The 14,568-nt window shown below is 37.7% G+C and overlaps 1 protein-coding gene across 1 annotated transcript in view; it reads left to right on the plus strand.

Annotated features, from left to right (window-relative positions):
• Positions 1-10,822, plus strand: part of ANKS4B (ankyrin repeat and sterile alpha motif domain containing 4B) — an 11,551-nt gene extending 729 nt beyond the window's left edge. The window contains exon 2 of the mRNA XM_010837175.1: positions 8,920-10,822. Coding sequence (XP_010835477.1) covers positions 8,920-9,994 — 1,075 coding nt within the window. The 3' untranslated portion in view covers positions 9,995-10,822. The remainder of the gene's footprint in view (positions 1-8,919) is intronic.
• Positions 10,823-14,568: the final 3,746 nt, after the last annotated feature.

Here is a 14,568-nt window from a genome sequence, read left to right on the forward strand (position 1 = left end):
TGGTTTTTATTTTTTTTTTTTTTTTTTTCATCTGTGCCATTAAAATTTCGTAGCCTTAAAAAAAAATACTCAATCTAAGTGCAAGCTCATGGTTCTTAGATGAAATTTCTGGCTTTATAAGCTATAAAAGGGACCTTCAACCTATCTTAATTACCACTCTGGCTGTCAAATACATACATGTACATATACTCTCCCTTCAAGTTCTAAAGCAGATATTAGCTAGCTCCTGTCTCCTACTTGTTGCTGAAGGGGCTAGTCACCATTGACAACTATAACTCCAAGAAGACTAAAGAAAGAAAAAAAGACAATGTGAGTAAAGGAGGCAAGTGAATTTATACATATTAATATATAACGTATGTATTTATTAATACCTATATCTGCTCTGTGTCAGCCATTTTGCTAGATCAACAAGAGAAATATGATTCTTCCCATCTTCATATGGTGATCATATCCGAGAGAGGAAATGTCATGAATGTGTTATAAAGGGGTAAAGAGAGAACACTAAATAAATAAGACAGGTATCCCAATCTAGGTAGTGAGGGAAGGTTTTCTTGAGCACGTAAACTGGAGTTTGAACTATAAGCAGTTGGCCAGATGAAGGTGGAAGGAAAAGTGTTTCTCCTGAGGAAGAGCACTGTATTCTAGGCCCTGAAGGGGTCAAGTATGGCTGGAGATGGCTTGAGTGGGGAGAGGCCAAGTTGTAAGCTAGGAGACCAGACACAAGAGTCTTGTAGACTCTTTTAAGGAATTGAACTTTTTCCCAAGGACACGGAAAGGCACTGTGGTGGGTTTGCACAGGGGAGCCACCTGGTAGCTTTCTGTTTACAAAATTTTCCTCAGGCAGTCGTATAGCAGTTAAAAAAAATGTTCAGGGACTGTTTTGATGGTTGAGATGAGGCGAGAACTGGATTAGAAAAGTGGCAGTGGGAACAGAGAGATGGGGATAGATGGCAATTTGGATGTAGAATTGGTTATAATTGACCGAACGTTGAGTGGGCAGAAGGAAGAGGAGAATCAAGTTTGAGCTTTGACAGGATGTTGGATGTTGGCATCCTTTATTGAAGTGAGAGGCACTTTAAGGAGTTAGAAGAACCGAAGGTAGAGAGAGTTCCTGAGTTGAAGACTATAAATGAGGAAGTGAGTGGAGTTGCTGTACTTCATTCCTTTTAACTTCCATTTTCCACGATTTCCAGACATCACCCTCTGCCTCGACCCTTTCAGCTAAACTCTTCCAGATTGTAACCCTGTATCATCTTTCCTCTTCTCCCAAACTTTCTTATATCACCTCTGCAGGAAGTACAAGATGTCAGTTACAATTTCACAACCAGTGCTGAAAACCCTTTCCCATTTTAAGGTCCAATTTAAATGAGAGGGCCTAGATGTTCTCCTTGCTCTCTCTCTCTCTCTTTCTAAGCCTGAAACATTTTCTTATGCAAATTGTTCTATGGTCTTTACTTATGACAAAATTAACATAAACTAAGCCCCCCAAATTAAACTATATATATGCACACAGATTATAAAGAATAAAATATCCTGTTATGTCATATATATAGTGTGTATAAAATATATATAGAACCCACAAATATATGCACACATATATTAAAATATACATATTATATATAAATAATTGTACATGCCTATTTGTACATATACATGAAATAATATACTAAGTAAACACTTTTTGTGTGGTATGCAGTTTTGTTTTGTTTTGTTTTTTATGACTCAATATATCATAAACATTTTTTCCATGTCAGCATATATTCTTTTACAGTTTAACTTTCAGGAACTTCTTAGTATTCTAGTTAATGAATATAGTATATAAATATATTTCTTAGTCAATCTCTCTTTTGGACAACTAACTTGTTTCCCATGGTTTAAATAGTGCTGTGATAATTATCCTTGTACATAAATCTTTGCTCATATTTTCTTGAGAACAAATTCTTCAAAGTGAAATTTCTGGATCGGTTGGCACATATACCATTTAAAGACTTTTTTGGTGTCTATTGACAAATTGCTTTTCAGAAAGTGAGCACCCATTTCTGTCAACATTGTAGGTTCAAAATGATATATCAATGCACAATATATTAATGTTCTTTGGTTACTGGCAGGATTGAAAATTTTTTTATATTTTAAAGTCATTGTATTTCCACTTTTGTGAGCTAAGTATTTATAACCTTGCCCTACTTATATATAGGAGTCTTCAACATTTCTCATTGATTTTTTTAAAGTTAGAATATCAGCCTTTTGTCACCGTGTTTCCAAATATTTTCACAAATCATAATTCATATTTTTGACATCAGATATTTAATATCAGTGAAAATATAAATTTAAATATATATATTAATGTACTTAAGTCTATCAATTTTACTATGTAATTCCAACTTTGAGGTCATGCCTAAATATTGACAGATATTTTCTTTAGTACTTTAGTTTCTTTTTTTATTTTAAATAACTCATATTTTATTTCTTTGATTTAAGATTTGAGAGTGTGATCTAACTATGTCTTCTCCAAATGGCTAGTCATTTGTCCCTAAGCATTTTGTTATATAATCCACTCTTTATGTATTTATTTGGCATGGTAATTTCTCTCAATATAATGTCAAAATCCAGTCCATTGTTTGGTATTTATTAAAAACTGATTATGAGCATGAACATTCTAACCCTGGTTAGTCCTTCCTTCTCGAATCTTGTCTTCTGGATCAGTACTAATACATCCCAGATTTTTTTCCTTCTCTCCAGAAGCACTTAAGATCTGTTAAGTTGGCCTGGTATAAACTTATAAAAATGTCTTATAAGGGTTTTCACAGGTCACCACCCATTTTGATCATTGCATGTGTGTGCTATTCACTCAGTTGTGGCTGACTTCTTGCGACCCCATAGGCTGTACCCCACCAGGCTCCTGTGTCCATAGAATTCTCCAGGCAAGAATACTGGAGTGAGTTGCCATTTCCTTCTCCAGGGGATCTTCCCAACTCAGGGATCAAAACTGGGTCTCCTGCATGGCACGCAGATTTTGATCATAGCCAATCTTTAAGCACTTGTGTGAGAACAAAATGCCCATTACATTTAAGGGGGCTAAAAAGTAAAACCAAACAAAAATTGAATTTAGATGTTAACCTGTTAATGAGGTCTACTGCAGTCTGATGATTTTAGTGTCTTTCTGTTACTACCTGATTGAACTATGGATCATGTGGCAAGCAATAATATCCAAACTCTTGCTTTGTTAAAAACTGTTTTTCTTCCTTTTTTACTTTTAAAGATGGAAAGCAATAATTACATGTCTACATTGGGAAGATGGCCTCAGTTATACAGAATTTAATTTTGCTTTGACCCGGAGGGATGGTACGGGGAGGGAGGTGGGAGGGGGGTTCAGGATGGGGAACATGTGTACGTCTGTGACAGATTCATGTTGATGTGTGGCAGAACCAATACAATATTGTAAAGTAATTAGCCTCCAATTAAAATAAATAAATTTAAATTAAAAAAAGCAAATAAAAGTAAACAAGTGAAACATGAGCTTTTCAGCGGTAAGCTCCCCTGATTTTAATGGAAAGATGTTAGAATTCATTCAACATTGTTTAAGAGTGTGACATTCTTCTGAAAAATAAAAATGAATTTAATAAAAAAAAAACATGCATAGGTTTTTTAAAGTATTTTTGTTTCATTTTCTAAAATGAAAATAATTTTTTCCTTTCTGATTCTCAAAGGAATACAAAATTCTTGTAACATTTCATGTCATATTGGAAAATATACTTAATAAATCAAAAATCACATGAATTCTCACAGTCATTAACATTTGGGTATATATTCCTTCAGATGTTTCCCTTTAAGAACATAAACTTAAATGTACCTATGTTCAGCCCTTTTAAAAAGGCAATCACAGTATACAAACTCTTCTGGATTATTCTTCTAATTATTTAATAATACATTATTGACCATCTGCAGTTAAAAGGAGAGATCCATGACATGATTTTCAGTGGCTATATGGTATCCTGCTTTATAGTTTCATTACAATTTATTTAATCAGTTATTTGTTCATGACATTTAATTTGAACCCAGTGTTTGTATAAGATGGAACGAGCATCCTTGATGACCCATCTTTGCACAAGTGTCTGATACTTCCTCAGGATAAATTCCTTAGCAGAATTGTTGATTCAAAGGAGCACTATGTTTTACAGTCTTTCGCACATACTGTGCCAGGAAATTTGAACCACTATGCTTCCTCCTTCACTTCCTCACACTCCTGCCAAAACTGAATATTATTATTCTTTTTATTTGTTGCCTATCTGATAGGCAAACAGATGGTGGTGTATTACTTTCAATTGCATTTATTTGATTACTAATGAGTCTAAATATTCCTTCTTATGTAGAAAAACATTTTTTGAAAAAGTGATTTTTTTTTTCTGAGAACACCACCAGAAAAAATCAAATCAACTTCAAAAGGAGAAATGGAAATGGAACAGATGCTCAGAGTAATTTAATATAAGAAAATTGCCTATTTTGCAATAATAATAAAAATCCAGGTTTACGAATTGTTTCCAAAATGTACTAATCTACTAAAAAGCAAGGGCAAAATATGATTACTTAAAGTCTTTTCATTGAGTTTCTCTTTTGGGAATAAAAAAAGGATAGAAAAAAAAATCAAATAAAAATTTTATGAATTTAGACCACAGAAACAATATGGCATCAATATTGGATTCAGATCAACAAATGAGGGGGATGAGTTTTTGAATAACTGGACAGGTGTGTGTAATGGTTCTATCAAAAAATGTGAAGGACACCAGAGATTGAAAGACAGAGTGAAGAAGAACTCCCAAATTGTCAATAGAAAAAATTTTAATTTAAGTAGTACATCAATTTGGAAAGTTGTCTGTAAATAGAATTTCTGCAAGTGGAAATAGGTTAAATGTTCCAGGGCAACTCATAAATCAGCTTACTGACAGGTTCATCTTTAAATTTGGAATTTTGTGTTTCTTAAGAAAGGACCAATCTTTAAGGGTCACCTCAGGTTTTCTTCATGTTCTTCCTATTTTTGAAGGATCATTTAAGTTCCCTTGGGTGGGGAAAATTCCACTGCTTTATGACCTGAAGCATGTGGATTTAATCCAACCTCTTAATACTTGTAACATCCTCACCCAAACTCACTCTTCTCAATAATTTCTTTTTTAACTTATCCAATCTAATATCAGGCAAATTTAACCCATATGTTTATATTTGCAGTAATGTCTTAGATGTTTTACAACCTCTCTTTGAAGTCTTTTGAATGTGGTGTTTGGTTAAAATGAATGAAAAGTGAAATTCCATCTTTGAGGGTACTGTGCTTCCCTAAGATACACAACTGTTTTAAGGTTGAAAGAGGTCTGCTTTGATCCAAGACAACTAAATCAGGCAGACTGACTAGACCCCTTTTGAAAAGGGTTGTGCAACAGAACCATGTTATTTAATATTTGCTTTCCTTAGATTCAATTTCATTTTCTCTCCTTCCTCTTTGAACTTATTTCCCTTCCTCTATCTCTGGCCACACTGAGTATATTTCTGGTGTCCCAGATATGTAATGTCACCTCTATGTGCATCTGCTTACACTCACTGTTCTCTCTTCTCAGAAGGACGTTGCCAACTGTCACCTTATGTGGATCTAGCCCACGAGCATGTTTAATTTGGACCTCACTGTAATTTTCTCTTAAATTTAAGCCAACATTTAAAAATCAAAAAGCTTCACCTGAAATTCTGGATTTCTGGTTTTGTTTGGAAAATGGAAGCTCTGGCAATATTGTGTCTGCTTTTATTCAGGATAGCAATTAGCCACAGCTGAACAATGCCTGTTCTTTTAGATGGAGCTTGAACTTAACTATTCCTTTGTAGAAAAAAAAAAAAAAAACACGTGGCCCCATTAAGTTACTTACATCACATCTTGGCTTCTTTAGGTTGTGTTTGAGACATCTGCTAGGAGATATGGAAGATACCATACAAAGGACAAAAGACACAGGTTTTGCCCTCTGAGACATACTATCTAAACAGGGCAGACTGTATTTGACAAATTAAGATTATAAGTGTTGAAAGGCCAGAAGAGTTATTGTAGTGTTGCAGGAGTTTACCAGATGGGTATGAGAAAAAAATATATGAAATTAAGTATTTTGAGTTTAGAGTCAAAGGAAATGATAACAGGTAAAATTTATTGAGTATTCACTATGTACCAAGCACTTTTGTAATGCTTTATGTATGTTGACTTTATTCACATTATAGTTCTATGAGTAGATAATATTATCCTCAATTTATAGATGAGGACAATGAGTCCTAGAAAAGTTGAACTTGAGACCTCATTGCAGATAAAAGGTAAAGCTGAGGTGAGTTAACGTAAGACCATATTGTGTTGGAGACCATTAGACATGCATCCAGGCCTGATCCAAAGTGTACTGCAGTGAACTGGTGGGCAAATCAACTGAGTGCTTGGTCTTATTTACCCCTCTGAGAGTTGTTCTTCTTTTTCTTTTTTAAGAGAAAGATTGTGATTGGTGGTAGTGGTGGTGGGGGCAGTGAATGTGTAAGTGCTTTGTAATAAACAAGCATGAAGAAACCAAAGTTTCCCATGGAGGAATTATAATACGAATCTGATTCACTAAATTACAGGACACTGGTTGGGTCACCTTAACTGGCGCAGGTCTTAACCTGCAGTGAACTTAACCTGGGGATCTTGTTAAACTTCAGATTCTGATTCAGGAAGTCTGGGATGAGGTCCAAGATTCTGCATTTCCAACAAACTTGAAGGTGATGTTACTGCTATTGGTCTACGGACTAAACTTTAAATAGCAAGAAACAGAAGGATCACAGTGCATTAACATGCCAGTTGCAAGGGCATGAACCTTTTCTCCTGTTTCACCTGCTGCTTACCAGGAATGTTAAAACACCTTCTTAGACTCTCTCTCCTGCCATCCCATGGGGCTAGCCTGGCCAAAGGTTGCAGAGATCCTGATTTTGGAGTCTGGACTAGGGCAAGGGAAGGTGCCCTTTAGTACCTGTATTATCAGAGTTCTCAACAGTGGCTTGGGGGTCAGAGCCATAGTTAACAGTAAGTTATTACTTTTCATTTATGCTTGTTCGTAACTTAAGGCCTCACAGGAGAAGGGCAAAGGGTGGTGATTTAGTCTGGGGCAGGATTCTAGTAGACATTCATTCCACAAATCTTCTTTACCTACCATGTACCCTTAATGCTATCTAATATTGCCCCCAATTCTACTTTAAACCATTGTAGTGTTAGTTGCTCAGTCATGTCTGACTCTGCAACCCCATGGATTATAGCCCACCAGGCTCCTCTATCCATGGAATTCTCCAGGCAAGAATACTGGAGTGGGTAGCCATTCCCTTCTCCAGGGGATCTTCCCAACCCAAGGATCAAACCAGGGTCTCCTGCATTATAGGCAGATTCTTTTATATCTGAGCCATTAGGGAAGCCCAAACCATTTGTTATTACGTGAAAGTAAAGTGAGGAATCAATAGACCCTTTGTACAAATATTAGTCGTATTAGACATTGCTTCCTGCCCAACATCCATTCGTCTTTTCTTTCTTGCTGTTGGAAAACCAGTTTTGTTGTTATTTATTTCCTTACCTGTGACTCAGAGGAGGTAACAGTTATGTGCTGGAACTGTAACTGAGCAAGTGGGTTTGCTGCCCACTGTGCAATGGAAAGACCAAGGCAATGGTCTTTGCAGAGAGAAAATGCTTTATTGAAGGGTGGAAAACAAGGAGACAAGAGGCACTGCTTTAGATTCATCTCCTTGATTGGCTTTTGAATGGGAAATAAGGAAAAAGAGGGGGAGGCTGCTTAGAAACAAATGATGGAAAGTAAGTGTAAGTTTCAATGTAAGTTTCAGGAGTGAAGGCTGGACAGTCCTTCATGCTTCTCATGGGTTACATGTGCAGTTTTAGAGGTGAAAGGGCCCAGTCCGTAATATGTAATGGGTTTTCAGCCTGTGATATCCAGAGTGCACGATCAGTCATTCGAGTCCCTCAGGGCATCTGTGTGATGCTCATGCTCAGTTGGAGAGACTTTCTGCAAGTTGTTTCCACATCTGTGATTTCCCTGGTACTCTGTGAAAGAGGTTTGGTGTTCTTGATGTTTCTACCTTATCAACCTTGATCCTTTAAGGTACAGTATGTGGTTTCAGAGCCAGCTCTATCTAACAAGCTCAGGAGAGATGATTGCTAAGGTTTTAGGAAGTCTGAATCAGATAAACAATTCATTATTAAAAATAAAATTATATAAACTTAAATTTAATAAATTATATTAAAAAGGTAATACTCAAAACTTATTGCTTTCTAATTATTTTACCACATTTTACTATTATCTTTGCTCTTAAGATTGTGCACATCTATTGAATATCTATGTGGTGGGAATAATTTCTAATCAATTGCTACTATGTCTCTCTTCCAAATTCTGTGTCCAGTAATGTCATATTAGTGCTTAAAATATGTTGTGGTGGTGCATTTACACCACAGAAATTGGCACATGCTATATAAATCAGTGTTTGATTCTTTCCCTTAATGAGATGGTTGTTAACATTTACCAGCATAGCATGGGGTAATCCTATCTAGGGGAAACATCTAATTGATCTTAGGTAAAGAATGTAGCTCTGTTTCCTTTCTTCTAGGTATGTGATCTGATTCTGGCCAATGAGACACGAAAGTTACTCATTTGGGGAATTTCTTAGAAAGCTTTTTTGCTTCTAAAAATGAGATATAAGGTAGATATGGATTGTTTCTGGCCATGTGATGCCTAAATGTGACATATCTGGGCTTTTGAAGTTATCTTATAACAATGTCAAGGCAAGATTAACTTGCATTTTGTTCTTTAATTTTTTTATTTCTTAGACCTCATCTTCAGAGAAAAAATTAGTATGTGTTGTTTATATTTTCTCTTCTAGAGGGGATCCTAATAGATGTGACATCTGGGGAAATACTCCTTTACATTATGCAGCCTCCAATGGTCATGCCCACTGCGTCTCATTCCTGATCAACTTTGGTGCCAACATCTTTGCTCTGGACAATGACTTACAGTCTCCACTGGATGCTGCTGCCAGCAGAGAGCAGAATGAATGTGTCGCTCTTCTGGATAAGGCTGCCACTGCCCAGAACATCATGAACCCCAAGAAAGTCACCAGGCAGAAGGAGCAGGCTCAGAAGAATGTCAAGAAGCAGATCAAAGAGTGTGAGAGGCTCCAGGAGAAGCACCAAAATAAGATGGCCCGCACATACAGCAAGGAGGAATCTGGGACTCTTTCTTCTTCCAAGGGAACTTTCTCTAGGTCAGTCCTTCCAAATGCTTCTGCTTCTAACACATTTGGGTCACTGTCTAAGGGTATTAAAGATACCCTCAAGCTTAAGTTCAAGAAGAACAAAGATACAGCAGAGCAGTTAGGGAATGAGAGCAGAAGTGGACAGAAGAATGTGATGGAAGTGTTCAGAGAGGATGAGGAAGATGAACTCTCAGGGGACTTCATAGAGAAGCTCCAGTTCTCTGAAAAGGGGGACAGCTGTATGCAACACGAATCCATTCTCAACCGTCCAGGTCTAGGAAATGTTGTTTTTGGAAGGAATAGAATATTCAGCCCTGAAGACATCTCAGACAGCAGGAGGGAGCTGGGGTTTACAATGCCCAGTGAATTGCTTCAGAGACAAGGAGAAGCTGAGGCTGATGAAGAGGGAGAGGAAAACCACCATGAAGATGATCTGCCTTGGGATGAGGATGAAGTGGAATGGGAGGAAGATGTGGTTGATGCTACTCCCTTGGAAGTGTTCTTGCAGTCCCACTACTTGGAAGAATTCCTTCCTATTTTCATGAGAGAGCAGATTGATCTGGAAGCTCTGCTGCTTTGCTCTGATGAGGACCTTCAGAGCATACAAATGCAGCTGGGTCCCAGGAAGAAAGTTCTTAATGCCATAAATAGAAGGAAGCAGGTGCTACAACAGCCTGGGCAGTTGGTTGACACTAACCTCTGATGGAGTGTTGGGTCAATGGGGTGAGTCTGTAGAGGTGGGGGTGATGCTGTAGCTCACTGGAGATATTCCAGGCAATACCTACTCTGTACCCAATACCAGACTACTGGATTTCTAGGGTTTTGGAGGTGTCCACCTAAGAGAGAAGCCCAAAATCTACTCTGAGAAATGCTCTGTACCTAAATTCACATAAACCACTCAAGGAGGTAAGAAATGGGAATAAGGAAATGACATTTCTCTTCAATTATCTTTTTGATATTTTTGAATATAGAAAGGATTAAATGGATGACAGAGAATAGAAAAGACTTTATTTCCTAACTTTGAACTTAAAACTATAGTCTCCTATCACACTAGCCTAATTTCTGATCCTTAGTTCCATGACTTTACCTGTTGATGGAAACTAAGATTCCTCCATTGGCCTGTGGCTTGAGCCCAACTTGAATGTGTCTAACCCTAATCAGTAGATGTTTACATGTTTACAAGTAATAGAAATGGGTCTGTAACATTCCTACTTGGGAACACAGAGAATGTCAGGTAGAGAGAGAGATGAAATAGAATGTACGGTACCTGTGTGGACTAAATTTTGTCCTTCAAAAATTTCTATGCTTAATTTCTGATCTTGAGTCTAGGGATTCTAACGCCAGTCATGCTGTGAAGAGGTAGACACACTGGTGATGTGCTTGCATCGCCATGTGAAGATAGAGCAAGAAGACAGCTATCTGAAAGCCACAAAAGGAAGCCTCGGGAGAAACCAAACTTTTTATTGCTTTTATCTTGGACTTCCAGCCTCCAGAGCTATAAGAAAATAAAGTTCTGTTGTTTAAGCCACCAGTCTGTGGTATTTTGTTACAGCAGTCCTAGCAGAATAAGATTGTCCTTAAGACAAGAGAGACAGGGAGGGGAAAATAAAAATACAGAAAAGAAGATTAGATGATTTTTAGATGGTTAGATGATTTTTTTCCTAAGTGTAAGTGCCTCCTGAAACCTAAAAAAGGAAAAAGAAATCTAGGTTCTTTGTTGAGAAAATTCAATTGTAAAAGTTGAATTTTTGTATGGTTATTATATACATATCTTATTTACTGTTGTCTATCACCATTTCTGCACATCTGAATACATGTAGGTTCTACAATATAAACTGTCAACACTAACACTGCTGCTGCTATTTGAATGGTAATCTCAAATTCAAGATGAAACCCTACTTGAATAGTAAAGCTTCAATGGATTTTTATAGGCAGACATGCATTAAATGGAATTTACCACTGATTACGTGTATAACATAGAAATAGCTTCAGCATGCTTCCTTATTCACAGCTGTTTGTGTTACTTCAAGAGGAACCATGGAGGATACAAATGCTTGAATCTGATGAACAACTGGCATATTCTTCTTCAATCAATGGACTGAAAGTTGTCCATCACTGAATAAATATGTAACACTATGGGATTATGTTTATAAATATCACATTGCATTGTTCTGGAATAAACTGCAATTGTACATGAAATAATGTACACGAAAGCAACTTTGGAAGGCATTCAAAAAAAGTAGTAGTGTCTGAGTCCTTCTGTATTAGTATTTCATTATTGTAGAGGCCAGGATCCTCTCTCCAAGTAGAGGCCAGGATACTCTCTCCAAATAGACGCCAGAATCTACCTGATGATACACTGCTAGGATATAAGAGAAATATAAGCCACTAGGAGAGTTCTACTGTTATCACAAAGGATGCTTTACAGCAGAGCTTTGTATATCACTGTCAGAGGTTAAAAATAATATAGAAAGCTTGATGATGTATTATAGCAAATGAGAAGTGGCATGGGGGTGGTACAAAGAATTTTGAGCTGGAAACCAGCTTTGGTACTTGGAAGACAGAATAGGAAATAGAAAGGGGAAAAATGAGAAAAGATAGGCCAGCAAAAATGTTACTGGAATTCAGCATTATAGGATTTAGTCTTGCTTCATGGGATTTGATTGTTTCTAATTGGAATTTTTCCATGTTGCCCTACTGGAGAGGTCACAATTTGCTCAGAAATATGGGAAGGGGATGTTTGCCCAGCAGGACTGGAAGCTCTCACCAGGACAATTCCATTGGAGTTTATGTGAATTCTGTGAATTTGAAGAACATGTAGATTTTAAAACCTCACATAAAACTTCAAATTGCTGAATTAAAAAAAGGAAGGTGCAAACATAATCCTTTTATGTAATAACAGTGAATAACATAAAATAGTGAGGCTAGCATGCGTTGTTAGGTATTTTTTCCCCCAAATGGTTGCCTTATATTTTTATTAAAGTATTCCAGCTTATAGACTCCATAGGTTCATCTACCTTTCTATGAGTAATTCCTGTTCCACTTAAAGGGTAAATTCTATATCAGTGATTATTGCAAATTTGGTTTAAAGTGTATGAACCAAACAGAATTAACTTTGGCTCTTATATATGAGGGCTTCCCTGGTGGCTCAGACAGTAAAGAATCTGCCTGCAATGCAGGAGACCTGAGCTCAATCCCTGGGCTGGGAAGATTCCCTGGAGAAGGGAATGGCAACCTACTCCAGTATTCTTGCCTAGGAAACCCCATGGAGAGAGAAGCCTGGTGGGCCACTGTCCATGGGGTTGCAAAGAGTTGGACATGACTTAGTGACTAAACAAAACCAACAACTTAACATATGAAGGTGCAAAGGAGGCAAATTAAAGAGTTCTAGCTCCTGGGAATTCTCCTCTGCCCACTTCCATAGCAGAGAAGCTAGGTTCTGCTCTACCACAATGTAAGGTGTTTTAGGACAGGGAATTTTCTCTGTCTTATATTCACTGATATTCACCAAGTGCCAATGTGTCACACAGCAGATAATCAATAAACATTAAACAACTGGATGTGATGCCTAGGCTGGAGGCAGGATGCAGATTACTCTGGTCTGTTGACTCCTAGGATTTTTCTCGACCTCAGTGGTTCACAAAGCAAGCATTTGAGGAGGATGGGCAATGTGAAATGGAAAAGAATAACCTTGAAAGGCAAAAAACTTCTTATTGCACAAGCTATTCTAGATCCATTTCCTGCCCTAACTCTAAATAGCTGGAGAGAGTTATCTGTGCTCTTTGGGGTGAGGACTATTTCTTTTCTGTCAGCAGCCTAGCACGAATTATTGTAGGGACTCTTAAAAATGAAAGAAGAAATCTATTAATAAATTAAGGTGCTTTTGGTAATCTCGTTATCACACACCCTCTTTACATATTCCTTAGAGTTGTGACCATTAAGATCCCCCCAAAGATTCCATAGTCACTTGAGGTGTGCAGAGTAGATCATGTGGGTATTTTGTTTTACTGCAAAGGCTAGACAACCTGGCTGACACGCCAAACTTTTGGCTAAGCTGCATAGAGCATGAAGAGGACCTGCCAGGAGGAATTTGGGTAAGAAAACAAAGCAAAATAATATGCTTTTCTTTCTGCTGACTTAGCACCAGCCTAGGCAAGCCTTGGAGAGGGAGAATTTGAATGGGTCTTTGGCAGGACATGGACAACAAGGCTCTGTTAGTGTTTCAGGGGACCTGAGAAAAGCACCCCTGCACCTCAGCTTCCCCATCTGTAAGCTGAAGAGCCTGGACTTGATGATTCTTAACAGCCTTCTCGGCACTGACACTGCAGTGGATATCTATAAATTTTGCCTCCCCAGTATACAGCCTTCCCTCTTTTTGGTAAGAGACTCCTTTCCTTTTGTTAGCTTATGTGGTCAGATGGGCTGATTGTACTGCTGAATTCAAGGTGGGGGCATGTGACCCAGGCCTGGATAATAGGGGAAGCGGATCCCCCAGGTGATGACAGTCACCTGGGTCTGACCTGGCCAGAGCACTTCATTTCCTTTAGCCACTGTGTTATGCATATGGGCATAGGCCCTAGATGCTCCAGTGTGTCTCCATTCTGAGACTTCCAACTGGTAAGGAAAAGAATGTCTATTTTTGCTAGGATTGCTGAAGATGACAGGCTGTTGGTACCTATCCTGCCACTATCAGGGGAGAGCTTACTTGATAATGGAGCCAACACTGAAGAAAACAGAGCCAAGGAACAGAGGAGCAAGACTGGGTCCTGATCCCGATAACAACTGGAACCCCTGGATACAGCTATAGCTGAAATCAGTTACCTGAATACTTCTTAATTACAAGAGCCAATAAATTCTATCCCTCACTCATTCATTCAATTTAAGGTAGTTTGAGTTGTGTTCTCTATCGATTGTGACCAAAGGAGTTCTGAGCAATAGAGAAAGCTCTGTGTTGCTTGAAATCTCAATAAGAAGAAGCCAGAAGCAAAAGACTACATGATATATGATTCCATGTATACAAAAGTTCAGAAAAGGCAAATCCATAGAAATAGAAAGTAGATTAGTAGATTACTAGAAGCTGAGACGAATGGGAAGCGACTGCTAATGGGTACTGAGTTTCTTTTTGGAATGATGAAGATGTTCTGAAATTAGACAGTGGTGATGGTTGCATGACCCTGTGAATATACTAATAACACTGAATTACATCCACCACTTCAAAATGTAGACTTATGGTATGTAAACTGTATCTCAATTAATAAAATAGAAAAAAATTAACTA

The sequence above is a fragment of the Bison bison genome, unplaced genomic scaffold (assembly GCF_000754665.1).
Source record: "Bison bison bison isolate TAMUID 2011002044 unplaced genomic scaffold, Bison_UMD1.0 scf7180017864072, whole genome shotgun sequence".
NCBI lineage: Eukaryota > Metazoa > Chordata > Mammalia > Artiodactyla > Bovidae > Bison > Bison bison.